Source organism: Anomaloglossus baeobatrachus, chromosome 7 (assembly GCF_048569485.1).
Source record: "Anomaloglossus baeobatrachus isolate aAnoBae1 chromosome 7, aAnoBae1.hap1, whole genome shotgun sequence".
NCBI lineage: Eukaryota > Metazoa > Chordata > Amphibia > Anura > Aromobatidae > Anomaloglossus > Anomaloglossus baeobatrachus.
In genome coordinates, this window is record NC_134359.1 from 106,021,043 (window position 1) to 106,040,341 (window position 19,299).

The window sequence follows — 19,299 nt, forward strand, 5'->3', positions numbered from 1 at the left end:
TTTGGCATTAAACAGCGCAGAAGAAAAAGCAGCAAAAAAGCAGGTAAAAAGCAACGTGCGCACATACCCTTAGAGGGTGTTCACACTTGTGCAACCACAATATATAAGTTTTGTTATTTTTATTTCCCCCCTCAAAATGATTTCAGTTTGTTTCTCAATGGATTTGTACAGATTATTGGTTACTTGAAAGATGGAAAAAGTTCGGAAATTATTCTTCTTGATGTGTTTTTTTTTTTTCTACAAAAAGTTGGAATTTTAACAGGGGTGTGTAGACTTTTTATACTCCCTATACTATATTTTTTGATTAATAGCAAAGGTTCCCATAACAACAATAACATTTTAAAATAATTATTTATTCATCACACAGTACATCTTTTATCTCTTCACACAGATATATTATCTCTGAAATAGAACTTCCAACATTATCTTCCATGTATACTTCACTTCCTTTGCAGAATCAACAGACTGTATAATATATACTATATACTATAATATATAATATACTGTGCACTTGTAACATATATTATTAAACATCTGGTTCTCTGTATGCGTTAGCAATCAAAATTATTCAAGGAGTTCATACGTGTTACTGTTCAGTCGTATTAAGTGATTCTTCATACAAAATGAAAAGCAAACATTTTACCAGTATTCAAAATCATGACATTCCCAGGATAACTTCAAGTATCTAATATATTGCACATAAAACTAGAGTGTAAGACAAATATCATTAACCGGATTTTTATCATTTACCCGGCATATTTTGGTTATAAAAGAAGAAATAATGCAGAATGTTTGCCCTCCGCATCTGCAGAATTAATGAATGTCTGCTTTCAAAAGTTAGACTTTTGGTAACATTTCTCCGTTACCCTTTTTTGTTGTTTTCACATTGGTTTAGCTCATCTTTTAATGTGCAATGTGGAAACTAACAGATCAGTTTTGTTACTGAAGAATTTTGCCATGGGTTCATTTTTATTGTCGTTATGATTAAAGGTTTTTTTAACAGCTATGATATTGATGACCTATAATTGTGATAGGTCATCACTCAGACGAGTGGGGCAGACAATCGGCACCCTCACTAATCAGCTCTTGTAGTTGCCGGATGTATACAGTGAACAGAGCTATGGGGTGCTGAATTGAAAACCCCCCAACTATATATTCATGTAGCTCATCCGGCAATACTTTACATGACCATTCTGTTCCTTCTTTACTGAGAATTCAACAGCCTTCGACACTGTTGACGACCGTCTCCTACTCGCCATGCTCCATTCAATCTGCCTAAAAGACACTGCGCTCTCCTGGTTCTCGTCCTATCTTTCTGGACGCTCGTTCAGTGTATCATTTGCTGGCTCTACATCTCCTCTTCCTCTCACTGTTGGGGTCCCTCAGGGTTCAGTCCATGTACTGCCACAAGTGGACAAACCATCAGCAAATTTGGCTTCCAGTACCATCTTAATGCTGATGACGCACAACTATACACCTCATCCCCTGACCTCACTCCCGCTGTACTACAGAACACCAGTGACTGCCTGCAGTTTCCAACATCATGTCCACTTTCTATCTGAAACTTAACCTTTCCAAAACTGAACTTCTCTACTCTCTCGACTTCTAACCTTCATAAACCTGACATTTCCCTCTCTGTATGCGGCACGACGATAACTCCTAGGCAGTAGGCTTGCTGCCTGGGTGTTATACTTTACAATGATCTTTTCTTCACCGCAAACTGTATATACAATCTCTTGCCGGCTCCTGTCGCTTGCACCTCAAGAACATCTGTAGATCCGCCCTCTTTCCCACCATGGAAACTACAAAAACCCTCATTGTGGCCCTGATCCTTTCCCGCCTTGACTACTGCAATTCTCTATTGACTGGACTCCACCAAACTAGACTTTCCTCTCTACAGTCCATCGTTAATGTAGCAGCCAGGGTCACCTATCTGGCTAATCGTTACTCGGATGCCTCTGCTCTGTGCCAGTCATTGCACTGGCTACCTATACATCATCGGATCCAATTCAAATCGCTTGTTCTCACCCCTAAAGCTCTCTACAGTGCAGCACCCTGCTACCTCTCCACCCTCATTCTCTGTCTATCACCCTACCCATTCACTATGCTTTGCAAATGACTTTCGACTAACATCCACACTAATCTGAACCTCCCACTCCTGGCTTCAAGATTTTTCCTGAACTGCACCAATCCTCTGGAATGCTCTACCCCAAGAAGCTAGGACGAAACACAACTTATTCAGCTTCAGACGCTCCCTAAAAACACATCTTTTTAGGGTGGACTATCACACTCCCTAATCGAATTCAATTCACATAGTCCCTCCACGACTTCTCAGAACATAATTCGCCGTCTAATGCCACAGCACCCAAAAGCATCACAAAGATTGACTGATGACTGGTTCATGCAGCTTTTATCTATCCTCCATTTCTTTGAGATGGCTAGATTGTCATTGTAAATAAGCACTTGAACCTTGTGCCCCCCCCCCCACACACACACCTCATTGTAGATTGTAAGCTCTTACGAGCAGGGTTGTCTTTATTTTTACCCTAATTATTGTATCTTCTATAATTATTACTTGTTTGTATATGAACCTCTAAATTGTAAAGCGTACAGAAAATGTTGGCACTATAGAAATAAAGATGATTATTATTATATGCAAATGAGGCGGAACAGCTATTTGTGAATCTGAAGCCTCTGTCACTCCAGCTCTATTCCCCGCCCAGGGCTGCCTCCTCATGCTTGACTGATGGCTCCTTTGCCTGAAGTCACACAGCACACAGACTGTCAGTCATGCAGGAGACTGTGTCGCTGGGCTGTGAATAGAGCTGGAGTGACAGAGGCTTTAGATCTACAATAACTCTTCAGCCTCATTTACATATCAATTCACACTGATTTCTGAGTAACAGAGGAATGGACTGTCCATGTACAGGCATTGCTGGACTTATCTTTGAAAGAGTTACATGCACATATAACTGGTGGGATAAATGCTACTGACAGATTCTCTTTAGGATAGCATATTTTCACATGGATTCAGATGCATATTGTGTGCAGAATCCACTTACTATTGATTTTAAGGGGAAATCTGACTTTTTTTTTGGGCCAAGCAGAAAGATGTTTAATGTATCAGCCCAGATTGGGTGTGCTATAATGGGCCCAGTTATCACTTCGAAACTCTTGAGGTCCAGCTGTCATTGCTTGCTCTGAAACCATTCTAGAGAATCCTCTGTTCATTAATAAGGCTATAGATTTATCCTATTGGTTTGGGCAATTAGCCCTCAAAAACCATCACAGTGTAAAATGGCAGAAAACAGTTTAGCAAAATAGGTTAGTTTACAACTCTATCCAATGAGGAACATCAATTCCTATCTCTCACTTCGGTAACAACTTAGGTTATAGAAAGTTAATAGAATTGGAAGAAACAAAACAAAGCAGAGATATGATATATATGAAGGATATAAAGGAACATTGTAGTCAGTAAGTTTCATGTAAGGCCTCTGAATGACTGAAAGCAGCACTAATACGTGTTCTGGTGCACACACGTGATGGGTGCACTGACATTGATGTGTGCGCTGGCATTGATGTGTGCGCTGGCATTGATGTGTGCGCTGGCATTGAAGTGTGCACTGACATTGATGGGTGCACTAGCATTGATGGGTACACTGGCTTTAATGGGTGCACTAACATTGATGTGTGCGTGGCATTGATGGGTGCGCTGGCTTTGTGTACAGTAGCATTGATGTGTGCCCTGGCATTGATGTGTGCGCTGGTATTGAAGTTTGCATTGACATTGATGGGTGCAGTAGCATTGATGTGTGCGTGGTATTGATGGGTGCACTGGCATTGTGTGCACTGGCATTGATGGGTACACTGGCTTTAATGGCTGCACTGACATTGATGTGTGCATGGCATTAATGTGTGATTGGTTTTGATGGGTGCGCTAGCATTGATGGGTGCACTGGCATCGATGTGTGAGTGGCTTTAATGTGTGTACTGGTATTGATGGGTGCACCGGTGTTGATGGGTGCGTTGGCATTGATGTGTGCACTGGCATTGATGCGTGCACTGGTGTTGATGGGTGCACTGGCATTGATGCGTGCACTGGTGTTGATGGGTGCACTGGTGTTGATGGGTGCACTGGTGTTGATGGGTGCAATGGCTTTGATAGGTTCACTGACATTGATGGGTACACTGGTATTGATGGGTACACTGGTGTTGATGGGTGTGCTGGCATTGATGCGTGCATTGGCGTTGATGGGTGCACTGGTTTTGATGGGTGCAATGGCTTTGATAGGTTCACTGACATTGATGGGTACACTGGTATTGATGGGTACACTGGCATTGATGGGTGCGCTGGTGTTGATGGGTGCGCTGGTGTTGATGGGTGCGCTGGTGTTGATGGGTGCGCTGGTGTTGATGGGTGCGCTGGCGTTGATGGGTGCGCTGGCGTTGATGTGTGAGTGGCTTTAATGTGTGCACTGGCATTGATAGGTGCACTGGCGTTGATGGGTGCACTAGCGTTGCTGTGATGGGCCACAGGTAGATCACATACACATAGGTTTGGCTTTAGCACGCTGAATGCTTTCAGTTACCCATACAGTTAGAGCACATGGATGCTGAGTGACAAGTGGAGGGATTTCATTTGCTTTCTTTGGTCCCATCTGTAGCAGATCCTCTTATAACATATTTAACTACTAGTAATATGTTATCCCAAAAGCGAAGCAGCGAGGTCAGATAAGCAGCAGAATCACATACACCCTCCAAAGTAAACACCACAGGGTTACAAGGGAGGGACCGCAAGTGCTTTGCACTTTGTCTACATGAGTGACAGAAAACACAGCATAGTAAACTGGGAAAAATGTCCTAAGACTAAACATGAGATTCATCCAAATCAATGTCCGTCTCCCCAAGTTCAATATGAGTGAAATTAAAATGTCCGGTGACGAGGGGGTTCTCCATCCCATTGTCCTCAGTGATGTGGAGGACAGTGTCTGTGTACTGGAGCAAGCTGCTGGTCTCCAGACCACCAAAGTCCTCGGGATCAGAGAGATGGGAGGACGGGGAGCTGTGGAGAAGAGGGACTGCTGCTCCCCGACTGGAGGCCGAGTCTTCCCTCCCCAGGAAGTGGCTCCTTCTCTGTGATAGAAACAAATACTTTAGCAATCAGGATACATCGAAATATGTAATACCGCTATCTACTATACATGCTCCATAAAACGCACAATGTAGAAGCCAACAACAGCAAGGAACGCAGAGGTATCACACAGCATTGCATTTTATTCCTCTGTAAAAAACGGTGGAAAAAAACATCAAAAACACTAAGTGTGAACAAGAGCTAAAGAAATAAACTTTCTGGTATATTTCAGTTGCCTTTTATCTGAAATGGAATCTGTCAGCAGATTTTTGACATGTAATCTGAGAGTAACATGATGTAAGGGCTGAGGCCCTGATTCAAAGGATGTGTCACTTCCTGGGTTGTGTTTTGCTGTTCCAATACAATCAGTGTTTTATCAGCAGGTGATTAGACAACTGGACTTGTGCCTCCTAGTCCTACCACATCTCCAGCACTGATTAGCAGCTCTCTGTCCCTATACAATATACACAGGAAGCTGTGGTGCAACATTGAAAAACTGTTTGGTCATTACAGACCAAAGAATTTTAGGATTTTAGGGGGTATTTTTGTAACATTTTTGCCTCAGAGATGTCTATTGTCGGTGGCTTTTATTTTACGGTCTATCTACATAGCTGTTTGTTGTTTACGTACCCTCTTTAATTTTGCAGAATTAGTTGTTTATTCTTTAGAAATTATTTTGGGGAACACATTATTAATGCATATACATCTGTTAGGATATGCCTAAAGTATACCCAAATAAGAGTTTATAATGGACACCTCTGGGGGGATCCCTGCCGGGCCCCAACTTGACAGCATAAACCCTTAGCACAAGTAGTCACAATGACAAGGCTGACATGGAGATTCCTTATGCATTGATAGAGAAAACTCTGATCCCAATCGTAACCGTTTGGCAGCAGCTGTCCTTATTTTTTCAGATGATGATCATACGGGCAGCGCCTTCTGTGCCATATGCAATCACCATCTCGTCCATGCGTTCAAATGACAGCTATTCCTTCCACATCTGTCATAATCCAACAAGTTTAGCCCTGGCCCAACAGGAATGTGTAATGATTTAGTGGGGTGAAAAGCAGACTTATTTTGGGAGGTTTTGTTGATATTAGAGTAGGTCAGGGTGGACACTGAAAGTGAATCTGAAGCCATACATATGTATAATCCCCTAAAAAAATTATTCTAGTGGCTATAATTGCAATCGCTAAACAGCTGTCCTGTTCGGTCAGATCCATGATGTGTTACTATATGACTCTTTTCTGTCAGCAGCTCCAAAAAATATCATGTGACACATGCTACACAACTCTTCAGAAACAGGAGCCACAGACTACATCACATGAAGCTTTCCACATTCTGTAATTACCCAAGGGGTATCATTATGCAGCCAAACCTGGAACCTACAGTATTGTGCAAAGTAAGGCTAGGGCCACACGGGGACTAATGCGATCCTCGCATGACACTCGGCTCACACACAGCAGGAGCCGAGTGTCATGCGAGTGTCACTGCGACTGAGGTCCGATCATGCGATCAGACCACAGCTGCGGGGGGCAGGCCGGTACTGAGGAGGAAAGGGAGGGCTTTATCTCCCTCTCTCCTCCATAGCCAGCTATTGCCATTCTTGCTCTGCACGCGCAGTACACTGGTGTACCGCGAGTGCAGTGCGATCTTTCTCTCGCCCCATAGACTTGAATGGGTGCGAGAGAAAGAGTCTCGTATTACAAACGCAGCATGCTGTGAATGTTTTCTCAGTCCGATTGGGGCCAAGAAAATAATCGCTCATGGGTGCTGGGACATAGAGCAATATTGGTCTGAGTGTAATGTGATGTTTTATCGCATTCCACTCGGTCCAATTTTCATGCCGTGTGTCTTAGGCCTGAGAATATTTTCCACATAGAAGTATTAACAGTTTATTTTCCTCTATTAACAAAATGCAAAAATGAATGAGTAAAAGAGAAATCTAAATCTAATCAACATTTGGTGCAGTCACCCTTTGCTTTCACAACAGCATCAATTCTTATTTTAGATACTTTTTGAAGGAACTCGGTCTTGCTCGCACCTGTCTTTTCAGCTTTGCCCATAAATTTTCAATTGGATTGAGATCAGGGTTTTGTGATGGCCACTCCAAAACACTGACTTTGTTATCCTTAAGCCACTTTGTAACCAGTTTGTACAGTATACTTCTGGTCATTGTCCACTTGGAAGACGCATTTTCGCTCAACCTTTAAATTCCTGGCTGATCTTGAGATATTGCTTCAGTATTGCCACATAATTTTTTTTGCTCATGATGCCATCTATTTTGTGAAGTGCAACAATCCCTCCTGTCTGCAGCAAAACAACCCAACAATATGATGCTGCCACCCCCGTGTTTCACAGTTGGGATTGTATTCTTAGGCTTTAAAGCTTCTCCCTTTTTCCTCCAAAAGTAACGATGGCCATTATGGACAAACAGTTCAATTTTAGTTTCGCCAGACCACAGCACATATCTCCAAAATTATGGTCTGTGTTTCTGTGTGCATTGTCCTGCATTAATCTTGCTTTTTTATGTTTGTTTTTGAGTATTGGCTTCTTCTTGGCAGCATGGCATTTCAGCCCATGTTGATAAAGTACTCATTTCACTGTGGATAATGACACAATCTTACCAGCTTCCGCCAGCATCGTCACAAGGTGTTTTGCTTTTATTCTTGAGTTGATATGCAAATGTCTGACCAAAGCACGTTCACCTCTGTTATGCAGAACCCATCTCCTTCCCAAGCGGTATGATGGCTGGACATTCCCATCTTGTTTATACTTACAGTATGTAATTTTGTTTGTACAGATGAACGAGGCATCTTAAGATATCTGGAAATAGCACCCAAGGGTGAACCAGACTTGTGCAAGTCCACAATTCTCTTTCTGAGATCTTGGCTGATTTCTTTTGTTTCTTTTGAGTTACCCATGATGTTACACAAAGAAGCAGTGTGTTTCAGGTGTGCATTAAAATAAAAGGTGTGTCTCTAACTCAGATGTTGCCAATAAACCTATCAGAAGCTTCCAAAGACATGACATCATCATATGGGCTGTTACATATTGTTTAAAGGCATAGTACTCTTAATCTATGTAAACCTTTGACTTTGGAGTAAGTAATAAAAATGCCTTTAAAACATTCTCTTTCTTTCTCATTATTCTGGCATTTGGCAAATATGAATCATTTTGGTTCCTAATTGACCTGAACCGTGAAAGGTTTATTCTGATTTCATGTCAGACAGTGAGATAAACATGCAGATCTGTCTTTTTATATAGTGTATGTAAATGTGACGCCCTTGCCTATCAGGTCGTCACAGGGTATTGTGCAATCTGCCCTTCTGCACGGTATCCACCTTCCTTGGTTACGAATCCTGGTCCTTTGGTGTTGCTAACAGCTTAGCCAATCAAAATCCTAGGAGCACTTTGCACTTTACCCACCAGACACACCATTGGGGGGCCTGAAGGGAATAGGCCCGCCCACATGGAAGGTTGGTAGGGGAAAAGTGAAGAAAGTGACAGTTGAGCTAGAGAGGGGAGAGAGAGTAGAGCTGGAGTTGAGAGTGGTGAGGAGAGGAGAAGGAAGTGACTCTCGAGAGGAGAGGTCACAGGAGGAGCAGGGCTCTTGAGTACCAGGTGGCAGACATTGGTCTGGGCCTGGTAGGAGCTGGAACCCCGGTCGCAGGGGATAGTGTCGAGGGGCACGTACAGCTGAGGAGGGCAGCCGGCGGCCTTGAGCTATCGCCGGGCAGGGGCCAGGGCACGACGGGGTACGTGGACCCTAGGCCGGAAAGTAGCTTCACGCGTTCCGGTAATTTACCCGACGGGGGTGAAGACTTCACGATTCATCCCCAACCTGCTCCGAAATCGAGGTACTAGCGCACCGATGGGATAGGACTTTTCCAATAAAGTTCAAAGAAATCCTACGTGTGAACCCTGAGAGCAAGCTCACTCCGTTAGCCATATGGGTGAGCGGGACCCAAAGAGTTTTATACCCAAGGGTCCAAACAGAGACAAAGGTGCCAAGGACAGGGCCACAGGCTAACAGGAACACCAAGGGCACGGACCCAAGCGTGCTCCCTACAAGCTGCAGTGGTGCTCAGAATTCTGGTTTACAAGCTATCGGTGTTATTTCCTGGACTGAGTGAGTACATTGAATACGCCTGTCCCGATCCCCAATGGCACCCAGGCAACAACCTTCCAACGGGCCCCGGGACACAAACCCCCAACCCACGGAGGGGTTTAACATCAGGCTGCCACACCATCGTCACCGGGCTCCCCAACGGCACCCAGGTACCAACCTTCCATCGGGCCCCGGGACATGAACCCCCAACCCACGGAGGGGTTTAACATCAGGCTGTCACACCATCGTCACCAGGCTCCCCAACGGCAGCGGTGGTCCCCCACATTACCACACACCGTGGGTGGCGTCACAAACTTTCTAACCCCCTTTGTACATATCCCACCCCCTCTTCTTTTAATTCGGGTTTCCGCGAGGAACCCCGGATCCGGAGACGACTCGAGCCACCGCAGCTCCGGACCCGAGCTGCTTGGCCGCTGGCGTGGGGGCGGTACATAAACATATGGTTTCAACTGTAATTAATTGTGTTCTCAATGCTGAGATTTACAGGCAGATACTTATCCATTATGCAGTAGCGTCAAGGAGTTGTCTGATTGGCTCCAAATTTACTCTGCAGCAGGTCAGCAAACCCAAACCTACAGCAAATGTCATAAAGGATTGTGTTCAGTGTAAAAAAGTACAATGAGTACTGGAAGCCTGATCTCAACATCATCAAACAAGCCTACATCCACAGATCTGTGGTTAGTTCTCCAGGATGTTTGGAACAATCTCTCTGCTTCATTCAAAAAATACAAATATAGAAGAATTGATTTTGTTTTCAAGGCAAAGGGCCGTGACACCAAATAATGATTTGATTTAGATTTCTCTTTCATTCATTCACTTTGTATTTCGTTAATTGATAAAATTAAACTATTAATTTTGTAGAGCATTTCTACTTTGCAGCAATTTTTCCACACCTGCCAAAATCTTTTGCACAGTACTGTACACATGGTATTTCAACCTTGTAACGCCACTGCTTCTCCCACATTAGCACTGTCCTAGTCCCCTGGCAGCCTTTGGTTACACTATTACTGCCATGAAGGTGATTGTGGCAGCAAATCACAGATTGAAAATTGACATATGTTACATTGTGGATCAATACATCATCAGTATATGAAGTAAGCAGAAGCTAGCAGGGGACTGTGGCACTGTTGGCACAAGACTTGGAGTGGATTTGAAAGCTACACTTTTTAATGTTATTTTTTAGCTGTGATTGGCTGCAGTGGTCTCATGACGCCCCTACTGGATGTTGATGCCAGTAGACCAGTGATGACATAGTAATGAGTGTAAAGAGTATGTCTTATACATTATCAGCTCTTTGAAGGTGTAATTACACTGTACATACCAGTATGAATCTAGTAGACTATCACATAGATGTCCATTAGAAATGCTTTACATTGATTTGCACGTCCTATTCCTTTGGCCATGACACTGGTCTGTGGCAGCAGCATGGGAGGAGGAGAACCACGTCTTACCAGCCATCACCCCCATCCTTCTTTGGATTAGTCCGCCTGGCAAAACATCATCATAGCAGCATGACACATATATGACGACACGCCAAGCCAACCAATCAAAAGAAGAGGCAGTAATGACCACAGATAACAGGCAGTTCTCCCATCCCTGAGCTGCCACCACCGACCACTACCATGGCCAATGGAATCCAATGAATGAATTGATTCGCGCCAACTCTAATGTCAGTAGTATTCAGTTTAAAAATGAAATCTATAAATTAAAATAAAAAAAGCAAATATATAATATTTTCTTATGTATGAAATGAAGTCATGAAACTTGTAAAATTTTCATGTACAAGTCAAATGATTCCTAGTGCCAAAGAGACCTGCCTTGCATTGCAATAGGAAAAAGGTTCAATGTGGCTGATCTTTTTGTAAAGGAGGGATGGACCGAGTTGTGCCTGAGTAATATTATGAAGGACACAATGAAAAATTGAACCATTTCTGGAATGAAACATTTTAGTGTTCACTGACTGCCAACCTGCCCTAACATTGTTTTGTTCCTCCACTGTACAAGCTGTACTGTACATTTGCAGTCTAGTTGAAGTGTAGACATTCCTGCCTGAGTCCTGAAGGTCAGTTTTGAGAAAAAGACTTTGCATATATTATAGTTATCTATTAATAAAACTCTCCTAAGTTTATTCATTCAGAACTGCTACACAAAGTCATTTTATTGTCCCATCTATAGGGCGCTTCATCATTATAAACACTGATTAGCCGGTTAGAGTCTATCTATGCAGATTTTTTTGTTCATAAAAAATGTGTACACCTGAACTGATCTTCATTCCCTAAAGAGGCTATCCCACAATTATATCTTATTACCTATCCACAGGTTTGCTGGATGACCACCATTCACGGAAACCAGGGCCCAGTATACCCTTTCTGAATGGACCGGTGGTTCTGCCTAGACACTGCTATTCCACAAACTATTAGTGTTCATGCAGATCACCATATTTTCGATCCAAGTGTGATCCAACAAAACCATAGGTGGATTATAGTGAGGGCAACCTGGGCTGCCACCCAGGGTCCAAGGCTCTGGGGGGCCCATGGCCATATTGCCTTCATTCTAATGTTTTGTGCAGCAACACATACTTCAATCCCATTCCTCTGGCCCAGGTCTTCCAGGAGCTTTCCTGGAACTACGCTGACAGCAATACAGAATGGCAGCACAGTCCCATGGAGCCCAGTGGACTGGAGCAGAGCGCTGGGGTAATGGGAATGAGGTAAGTATATATAGGGAGCCATGTAAGGGCTCATGCTGTATATAGGTGCTAAGTGGAGGCTCACACTATATATAGGAATCTTTGTGGGATTTCATGCTGTATATAGGGGCTAGGTGAGGGCTCACACTATATATAGGGGGCTATGTGGGTCTTAGGCTGTTTATTAGGGCTATGTGAGTGCCCATACTATATATAGGTGATATGTGAGGGCTGATGCTGTATATAGAGAGCTATGTGGGGGCTCATACTATATATAGGTGCTATGTGGGAGCTTTTACTGTAGGCAGTGGGGCTATGTATTGGCATATACTGTATAAACGGGTCTATGTTGGGGCTCATACTGTATATAGGGGCTATGTGGGTGCTCATGCTATATAAAGATATTCTACCCAATACTAATCTAGGGCTTAGTGGCAGCTATTAGCTGTCATTAATGCCTTATATTACCCCGATTACCACAGCACCAGGGCAATCGGGATGAGCTGGGTAAATTGCCAGGATTGTTGCATCTGATGGATGCAACAATTCTGGGAGGCTGCAGGCTGCTATTTTTAGGCTGGGGGGGCCTGAGAATACCAGACCACAGCTGTCGGCTTTATCACAGCTGGGTATCAAAATTGGGGGGGGGGGGCACATGCCGTTTTTTAGATTTATTTATTATTAAAAAAAAAGCTGGATAGGGTCCCTCTTACTTTGATACACAGCGAAGATAAACACACGCATTGGGGTTGCAGCCTGTGGCCGTCTGCTTTATCTGCTCTGGGTATCACAATATGGGAGACCCTAGGTCAATTTTTTAAATTTATTTTTACACCACCATAGGGACGCAGACAGCGTGTGTGATTCCAACCAATCAGAAACACTGTCACAGAGGGTGGGGGCGCAGTCTTACTTCAACCACTCATAGATGTCGAGACTTACGGTGGGGGTGAAGCAGTGATTATGTATGAGAGCTAATAATTGGACCCAGAAGCAGTGTTACAGCCGCAGGAAAGGTCAGTAATTATAATGCTCTTGCTTTATTCCTTATTTTCTTTGCTTTTCCTTTATTTGTTTAATTACCCGAGTGGCCGAAACCAAACAGTAACACGGATTTCCCTAAGAAGTCCGTGTTCAGGGTCTGTGCACGAACGATAGGAATCTGTTAAGGACCCTTTACAGTTCAGGTTTACCCATCACTACCTGTAACATGATCTATCAAAAGAGGATTATGTAACATGTCATCGGGGCTGGTGTGGGGCCTCACCTTCTAAACTGCCTGGGGCCCTGTCTACTCTTAATCCACCCCTGGACAAAACATCGGATCACATTTGGACCAGTTTTATTCAATCGGGTAGTGTATATGTCAGAATGGTTTGAGGAATAAAAAATGCAGTATGCCCAAATTGCCTTCATAAATTGGATTGCACGCCATTTAAGTCTATGGGTCTGTGAAAAAAATCGGACCACACTAGGATGACATCCGACTATGGTCAGATTTTCACGGATTGACAGATTGGAGAAGATGGATATTTTTTTTTATGATTAGCATAATAGCACCGTTTTCTCGGATGGAGAAAATATGGCCGTGTGACTTTGGCCTGAAAGGTCACACAACTGTATTTTTGGTCCCAGTGCAAAAAAAATTGGATTTTTAATAACTCCTGCTGTAAAAAAAAATATGGATTGCACACTGATAAGTGAGAACAAAATCATCCCATTTTTCTAGATGAAACTCTGAATAATTTTTTATACGGTCGTTGGAATTTGCCTTTAAAATGGTTGTCCACTATCACTACTAGAACAACCGCTTCTGATGCCTCAATAAAATAATAAAGCCTATACACACCTCTCGTACCAGCGGGGCTGCGATTCAAGTTCCCGGAGCTCATGTGACGCTGCAATGTCACGGGAGACCCACATTCAATCAGCATCAGCTTCCTTCTCTCCTTTGGACCAAACAAGCAATCAACAGGAAGTTAGTGCAGCAATCACTTCCTGTTGATTAACTCGTTTGTTCTGAGGGAGGGGAGACAGAAGCTGGCGTTGATTGGACGCGAGGCTCCCGTGATGTCACAACCCCACATGAACCATGGCACTTCAAGCCGAAGCACCGCTGAAATGGCGCTGGTACAGGGTAACATGTGGAATCAGAATGGATTGTCCTAGTAGTGGAAAACTTCTTTAAGGTTCATTCAGCAGATGTCTGTGTTGCTTATATGTGTTCTATTCATGATTCTCAAGGATAGAAAATGAACCCATAATAGTCTTTAGGGCTGTACACATGTTCGTGTTTTTTTTGAGGACCATGCATCCATGCAAAAATCACAGAAACGTGTTCATTTTTTACTGGCAGCATGTATGAAAAGTGCCAATACAAGTCTATGGGAAATGAAACACGGATCACATCTATGTATAATCCAGGTGCTGTCCGTGATTAACACTACAAAGGATAGGAGAAGCTTTGCAATTAATGTATTATAAAATCACAGATTACACACTGACCAAATACTGATGACACTCAAATCTAAAACACAGATTACACGCATACCATTTTTTTGCACATGTGAAAAGTACTGTGTGTGATTGAGCCCTTAGGCCTCATTCAGAAGTCAGTTTTGTTTACATATGAGAAACATGGACCAAATTTCATCAGGGTTTCATTAGTGTCACTATTTCCCCTCCCCATCCACATTGCTAGGGGGTGGAGTCTTCTCCCAGGCCTCACTTCCAGAGCTGGGATGCTTTAAATACTGTTATCTCCAGTGAACCAGCGCCGGCTATAAGCTTAGCGCTGTTTTGCCTGTGAGTGCTGGTCCCTGTAAGTGTGATCCTGATCCGTTCCCTCTCTGTGCCCTAAGCCTCTGTCTGTGTTCTGTCCCCTAGTCATTCTGCCATTCCTCTGTCCCACCTCCTTCCTTTCCACAATAGCCCTGGTTGTTCCCCCCGTCTCCTACCTCCCCACTCGGTTGTTTTTCTCTGGTACTGACCTCGGCCTGATCTCGACTCCTCCTCTGCTAGTTCCTCCAGTCTTCCTGCTGCCCGTAATGTGTATGACCCGGACCCGTCTGACCATCCCCAGCATGCCCCACAGCTTCAGCTGTCCGGCTGATGCTGGCAGACATTGCATCAGCACACACTGGGAGTTCCCCTCCTTGCTCATTCAGCTCCATGTAGTGTCTTTCCCTGCAGGACTCCAGCTCCCCCTGCTGGCAGCCTGACAATTAGATTTCCATTAGAGTTTGGTTAGAGTTTCAGTTTCAGTTTTTTTTACTGATAGGAAATGTGGAGAAACTTTTATTTTCCATCAGTCAGGGAAGAAAGGACAGCACACGAATGGATTTTTTCATGGACCCATAAACCTTTATTAACGAGTTTGATCCGACATTCAGATCAATACTGGGCATGTCTCTGCAATTTTGCATTGATCACTCGGCCTGAAAACAAACCACAGACATGTGAACAATCGCACACTTTCATAGGTATGAATGCTATGTCTGGGGAAAAAAGGATAGCACTCATATGTGTGCAAATTCATGTGTGAATGTGCTCCTAGGCTGACGGCGATAGCCGTGTACAGAATTTGGTAATCTCATTGTCAGTCCCATAGGTAATAAATAGAGCAGCAACGCACATGAGCGACCACAGTGCCACTCAAACTTGGGATACAGGACCCCTTGTGATCAATGAGTGTTCCATCAATATTATGGATAGTTGATAAATTGTAATTGTGAATTCCAGAAAGTCTTATATTCCAGCAATTGCTTTTACCACAGAAATAAAATATGATATGGATTATCACAAGACCAAAACCAGCATATCAAGTCCTACAGCTGATAGCTTAAAGGATCACCAGACAGAGGGGAATAGTTGGGCTGCCTCGTATATTTTAGGTGTCAGATGCTGTTGATTTTGGTACCATGTGTTGACAATGATCTATTGTGTATGGCCTGCTACATTTAGCCCTACTAGGGGTGTAGTGAACTGGGGTGAAGGAGGTCTTGCTGCAGTTGTCCCACGGCCCTGGGATCTAACAAGGAAGGGGGACCCAAAGGGTTCCTTAGGCTTAAAAAAATTAAAACGCCAGTAAAGACCCATGGTAGTTGCATTGGGGATCCAGGTCACACAAGTGAAACCCACATTATATGTTTTATGTAGGCCCAAAGGGCTCATTTCTCAGTACGTTGATTTGGTGATTGATAACAATGATGAGTGTTGATCATTCCTTACTTCAGCACCTAATAAGTTTGAACCTTCTATATTTCACTTAAGTTCTAGGTTAGCTTAACAGGTTGTTATTTTTTAATTCTCTGCCGAGTTGTATTATGATATGTCATTATTGATGTGGAAGCATTTGTATTTTTTGTTGAGGCTCTTGTATGACAATTACAGTTGTGCTCAAATGTTTACATACCCCAGCAGATTTTTTACTTTCTTGGCCGTTTTTCAGAGAATATGAATGATAACACAAAATCTTTTTTTCCACTCATGGTTAGTGGTTGGATGAAGCCATTTATTGTAAAACTACTGTGTTTCTCTATTTAAATCATAATGACAAGCAAAAACATCTTAAAAGGAAAGAGAGTAGTCATAAATTGTATATTCTCTAAATGGGCTGCAGTCAGCAGTGGGGGACCGCAGGGATCTGTGCTAGGACCGATTCTTTTTAATCTCTTTATTAATCACCATGTGGATGGGTTTGGTTATAAAGTGTCAGTCTTTGCTGATGACACCAAACTATGTAGGATATTAAAAACTGACCTTGATAGTACAATATTACAAAACGATCTGGATAAAATGTCAGAATGGGCAGATACTTGGCAAATGAGATTTAACTTTGATAAATGTAAAGTAATGCACCTAGGACGTTTGACAATAAATGGTTCACCCAACCACTAACCATGAGTGGAAAAAAAGATTGTGTTATCATTCATATTCTCTGAAAACAGGCCAAGAAATCAAAAAATCTGCTGGGGTATGTAAACTTTTGAGCACAACTGTAAATATATAAATTTCCCATGTCCATTTTTCCAGTTACAACACCTGGCAGGCCTGTCTTAGCACACGGACAATTGGAAGGAGGTGAGATACACATGCTCTAACCTGCTCGTGGTGTTACCTGGCTGTCAGTCTGGCTGTGGAGATCAGCCACAATGATGGATGGGGAGCATCTGAGAACAGGGCTCTCTTGTTTAACAGATGGCGCTGGGCTACAGCCAGAACGTGATGGTAAGGGAGGAGCCTCAGCGTGCGATGTAGAAGGCTGAGGCTGCTGCTTTTCAGTAAAAGTTACAGATCTTTTCTGATCCACTGCGGGGAGAAAAGAGTAGAAGGAAGCTATGATGAGGTGTATAATTATAACTGTACAAAACAATGCAGGTTAACTTTGCTGTAGAAAGTAGGTTAGCCCCATATATATTATATACTGTATGGCCAAAATTTGTGACCCCTGAGAACTTAGATTGTAGGTTCCAATTAGTGATCGATGAGCACTACCATGCTTGGGTGCATGGTAGAAGAGCTTCTGAAAAAAGGCTTGAGTTTCCCATTGAATTCCATTATACTCAGTGCACAAGTCAAGCTAATCCAAGCATCCGATCTACTCTCTTCGAGTACCAAGCTCCCAAGCATGATAGTGCTCGCTTAAAACTAGTTCAAATTCTAAAGCCTAGCTCACAATTACAATTATCGCAAATGTACGGTAATCTTTTTACTCCAAGGCTTTTTTTTTTGCATTCCCGACTTTTTCTCCCCTTCTTCCAAGAGCTATAACTTTTTATTTTTCTGCCAACATAGCCATATGAGGACTTGTTTTATGCAAGATGAGTTGTAGTTTTAAATTACACCAGTATTGAAAGGGAACCAATCACCAGGATTTTCGTATATAAGCTAAAGCCAGTGCTATAATGGCACTATCGGGCTGATTCTCTACATACCTGTAGTGGTCAGTTCGGATGTTTAGGTTTTGAAATCCAAGAAAATAAAGTTTGTAAAATGAGCAACTTCTTGAGTGACAGTTGCACTGGAGCAGATCATATATTCAGTTATCCCCTCCCCTGTTAGAATTAGCATAAGTATTATACAAAACATCTCTCTTTGTCTAGCAGGACCTGTGTGAGGTCATACCCATGTGACCAGAAGGGGCAGGGCCTCAGCCACCAAAGCTGGATACCAGGTCACATGGGTATGACCTCACACAGGTCCTGCTAGACAAAGTGAGTCATTTGTATAATACTTATGCTAATTCTAACAGAGGGAGGGGATAACTATGAACATACTAGAAGGTGGCCAGATTGTAACGTATCGGGTAGTCTAGAATGTGTATGTAGGTTAGCAGATTGAATAATAAGGTAATGAATGGACTGGATGGGTTAGGTATAATTTAGTATTCTCATAATTGTTTATTGGTTTTAAAATGACAAACAACAGAAGGAACAGTTTTAATAGATGAGTCTAATGTTTAATGATGTCCATGGCTTGTAAAGAAAGAAGGCCATGAACAGTGTAAAGTTAAAGAAGTTGTCCAGTTACCAAAACTGATTTTTTTTTTTCTGATAAATCTTGCTAATATGTGCCCCTCAACACATCTATTATGTTTTTTCAGCAAAATTACCTTTCATTGTGCACTAGCAGCACACGGTCATTGCTGGCTCCAGCTCTGATGGGGTTAATCTCTCCTCTGACTTCCTGTGTTCAGTTCCTACAAGTCCCAGAATTCTTTGTGGCTCTAGGGCGGTGTCTGGCTTATCTAACACACCCATTGTGTCTAATACACCCACTCTGCTCCCACCCAAACCCTCCTCCCTGCCTCTTCCCAGTGGATGTGCACTCAGAGAAATCACAGATACAGCAGCTCTGCACAGCCAGGGGAAGAAAGTGTGTGCGCGTGTATATACAGTGTGTGTGCGTATATACAGTGTGTGTGCGTGTATATACATTGTGTGTGTGCGTATATACAGTGTGTGTGTGTATATACAGTGTGTGAGTGAGTGTGTATGTGAGTGTGTATGTCATACTCACCTGTCTGCAGGGTCCGGGTGCCATGCTTGCTTCCAGCCCCTGTCTCGGTCCCGCCGCTCTGGCTGTGTGCAGTCTCCCCGGTGCATGCACGAAGCTTGCAGGACCTGGCCGTGGATCACCTGATGCAGTCACCTGACGCATCAGCTGATCGTAGTCTCGCCGGCTTTTTCTTGCCCGGCCGGCTATCAGCTGATCCTGCCGTCAGGGGACTTCATCAGCTGATTACCGGCAGCTCCTGCAGTGATGGGCCAGGATCAGACTCCGCTCCAGGAGCTGCCGGTCATCAGCACAGACGTGAGTATTTATTTATTTATTTTTTTTTTTGCA

The 19,299-nt window shown here is 43.3% G+C and overlaps 1 protein-coding gene across 10 annotated transcripts in view; it reads right to left on the reverse strand.

The window, feature by feature from the left end:
- Positions 1–332: 332 nt before the first annotated feature.
- UNC80 (unc-80 subunit of NALCN channel complex) overlaps positions 333–19,299 on the reverse strand; it is a 288,351-nt gene continuing 269,384 nt past the window's right edge. For all 10 annotated transcript variants that reach the window (XM_075317556.1, XM_075317555.1, XM_075317548.1 and 7 more), the window contains 2 exons: positions 17,072–17,262; positions 333–5,133 (listed from right to left, as the gene is read on the reverse strand). In XM_075317556.1, the coding sequence (XP_075173671.1) occupies positions 4,867–5,133; positions 17,072–17,262 (458 nt within the window). In that variant the 3' untranslated portion in view covers positions 333–4,866. The remainder of the gene's footprint in view (positions 5,134–17,071; positions 17,263–19,299) is intronic.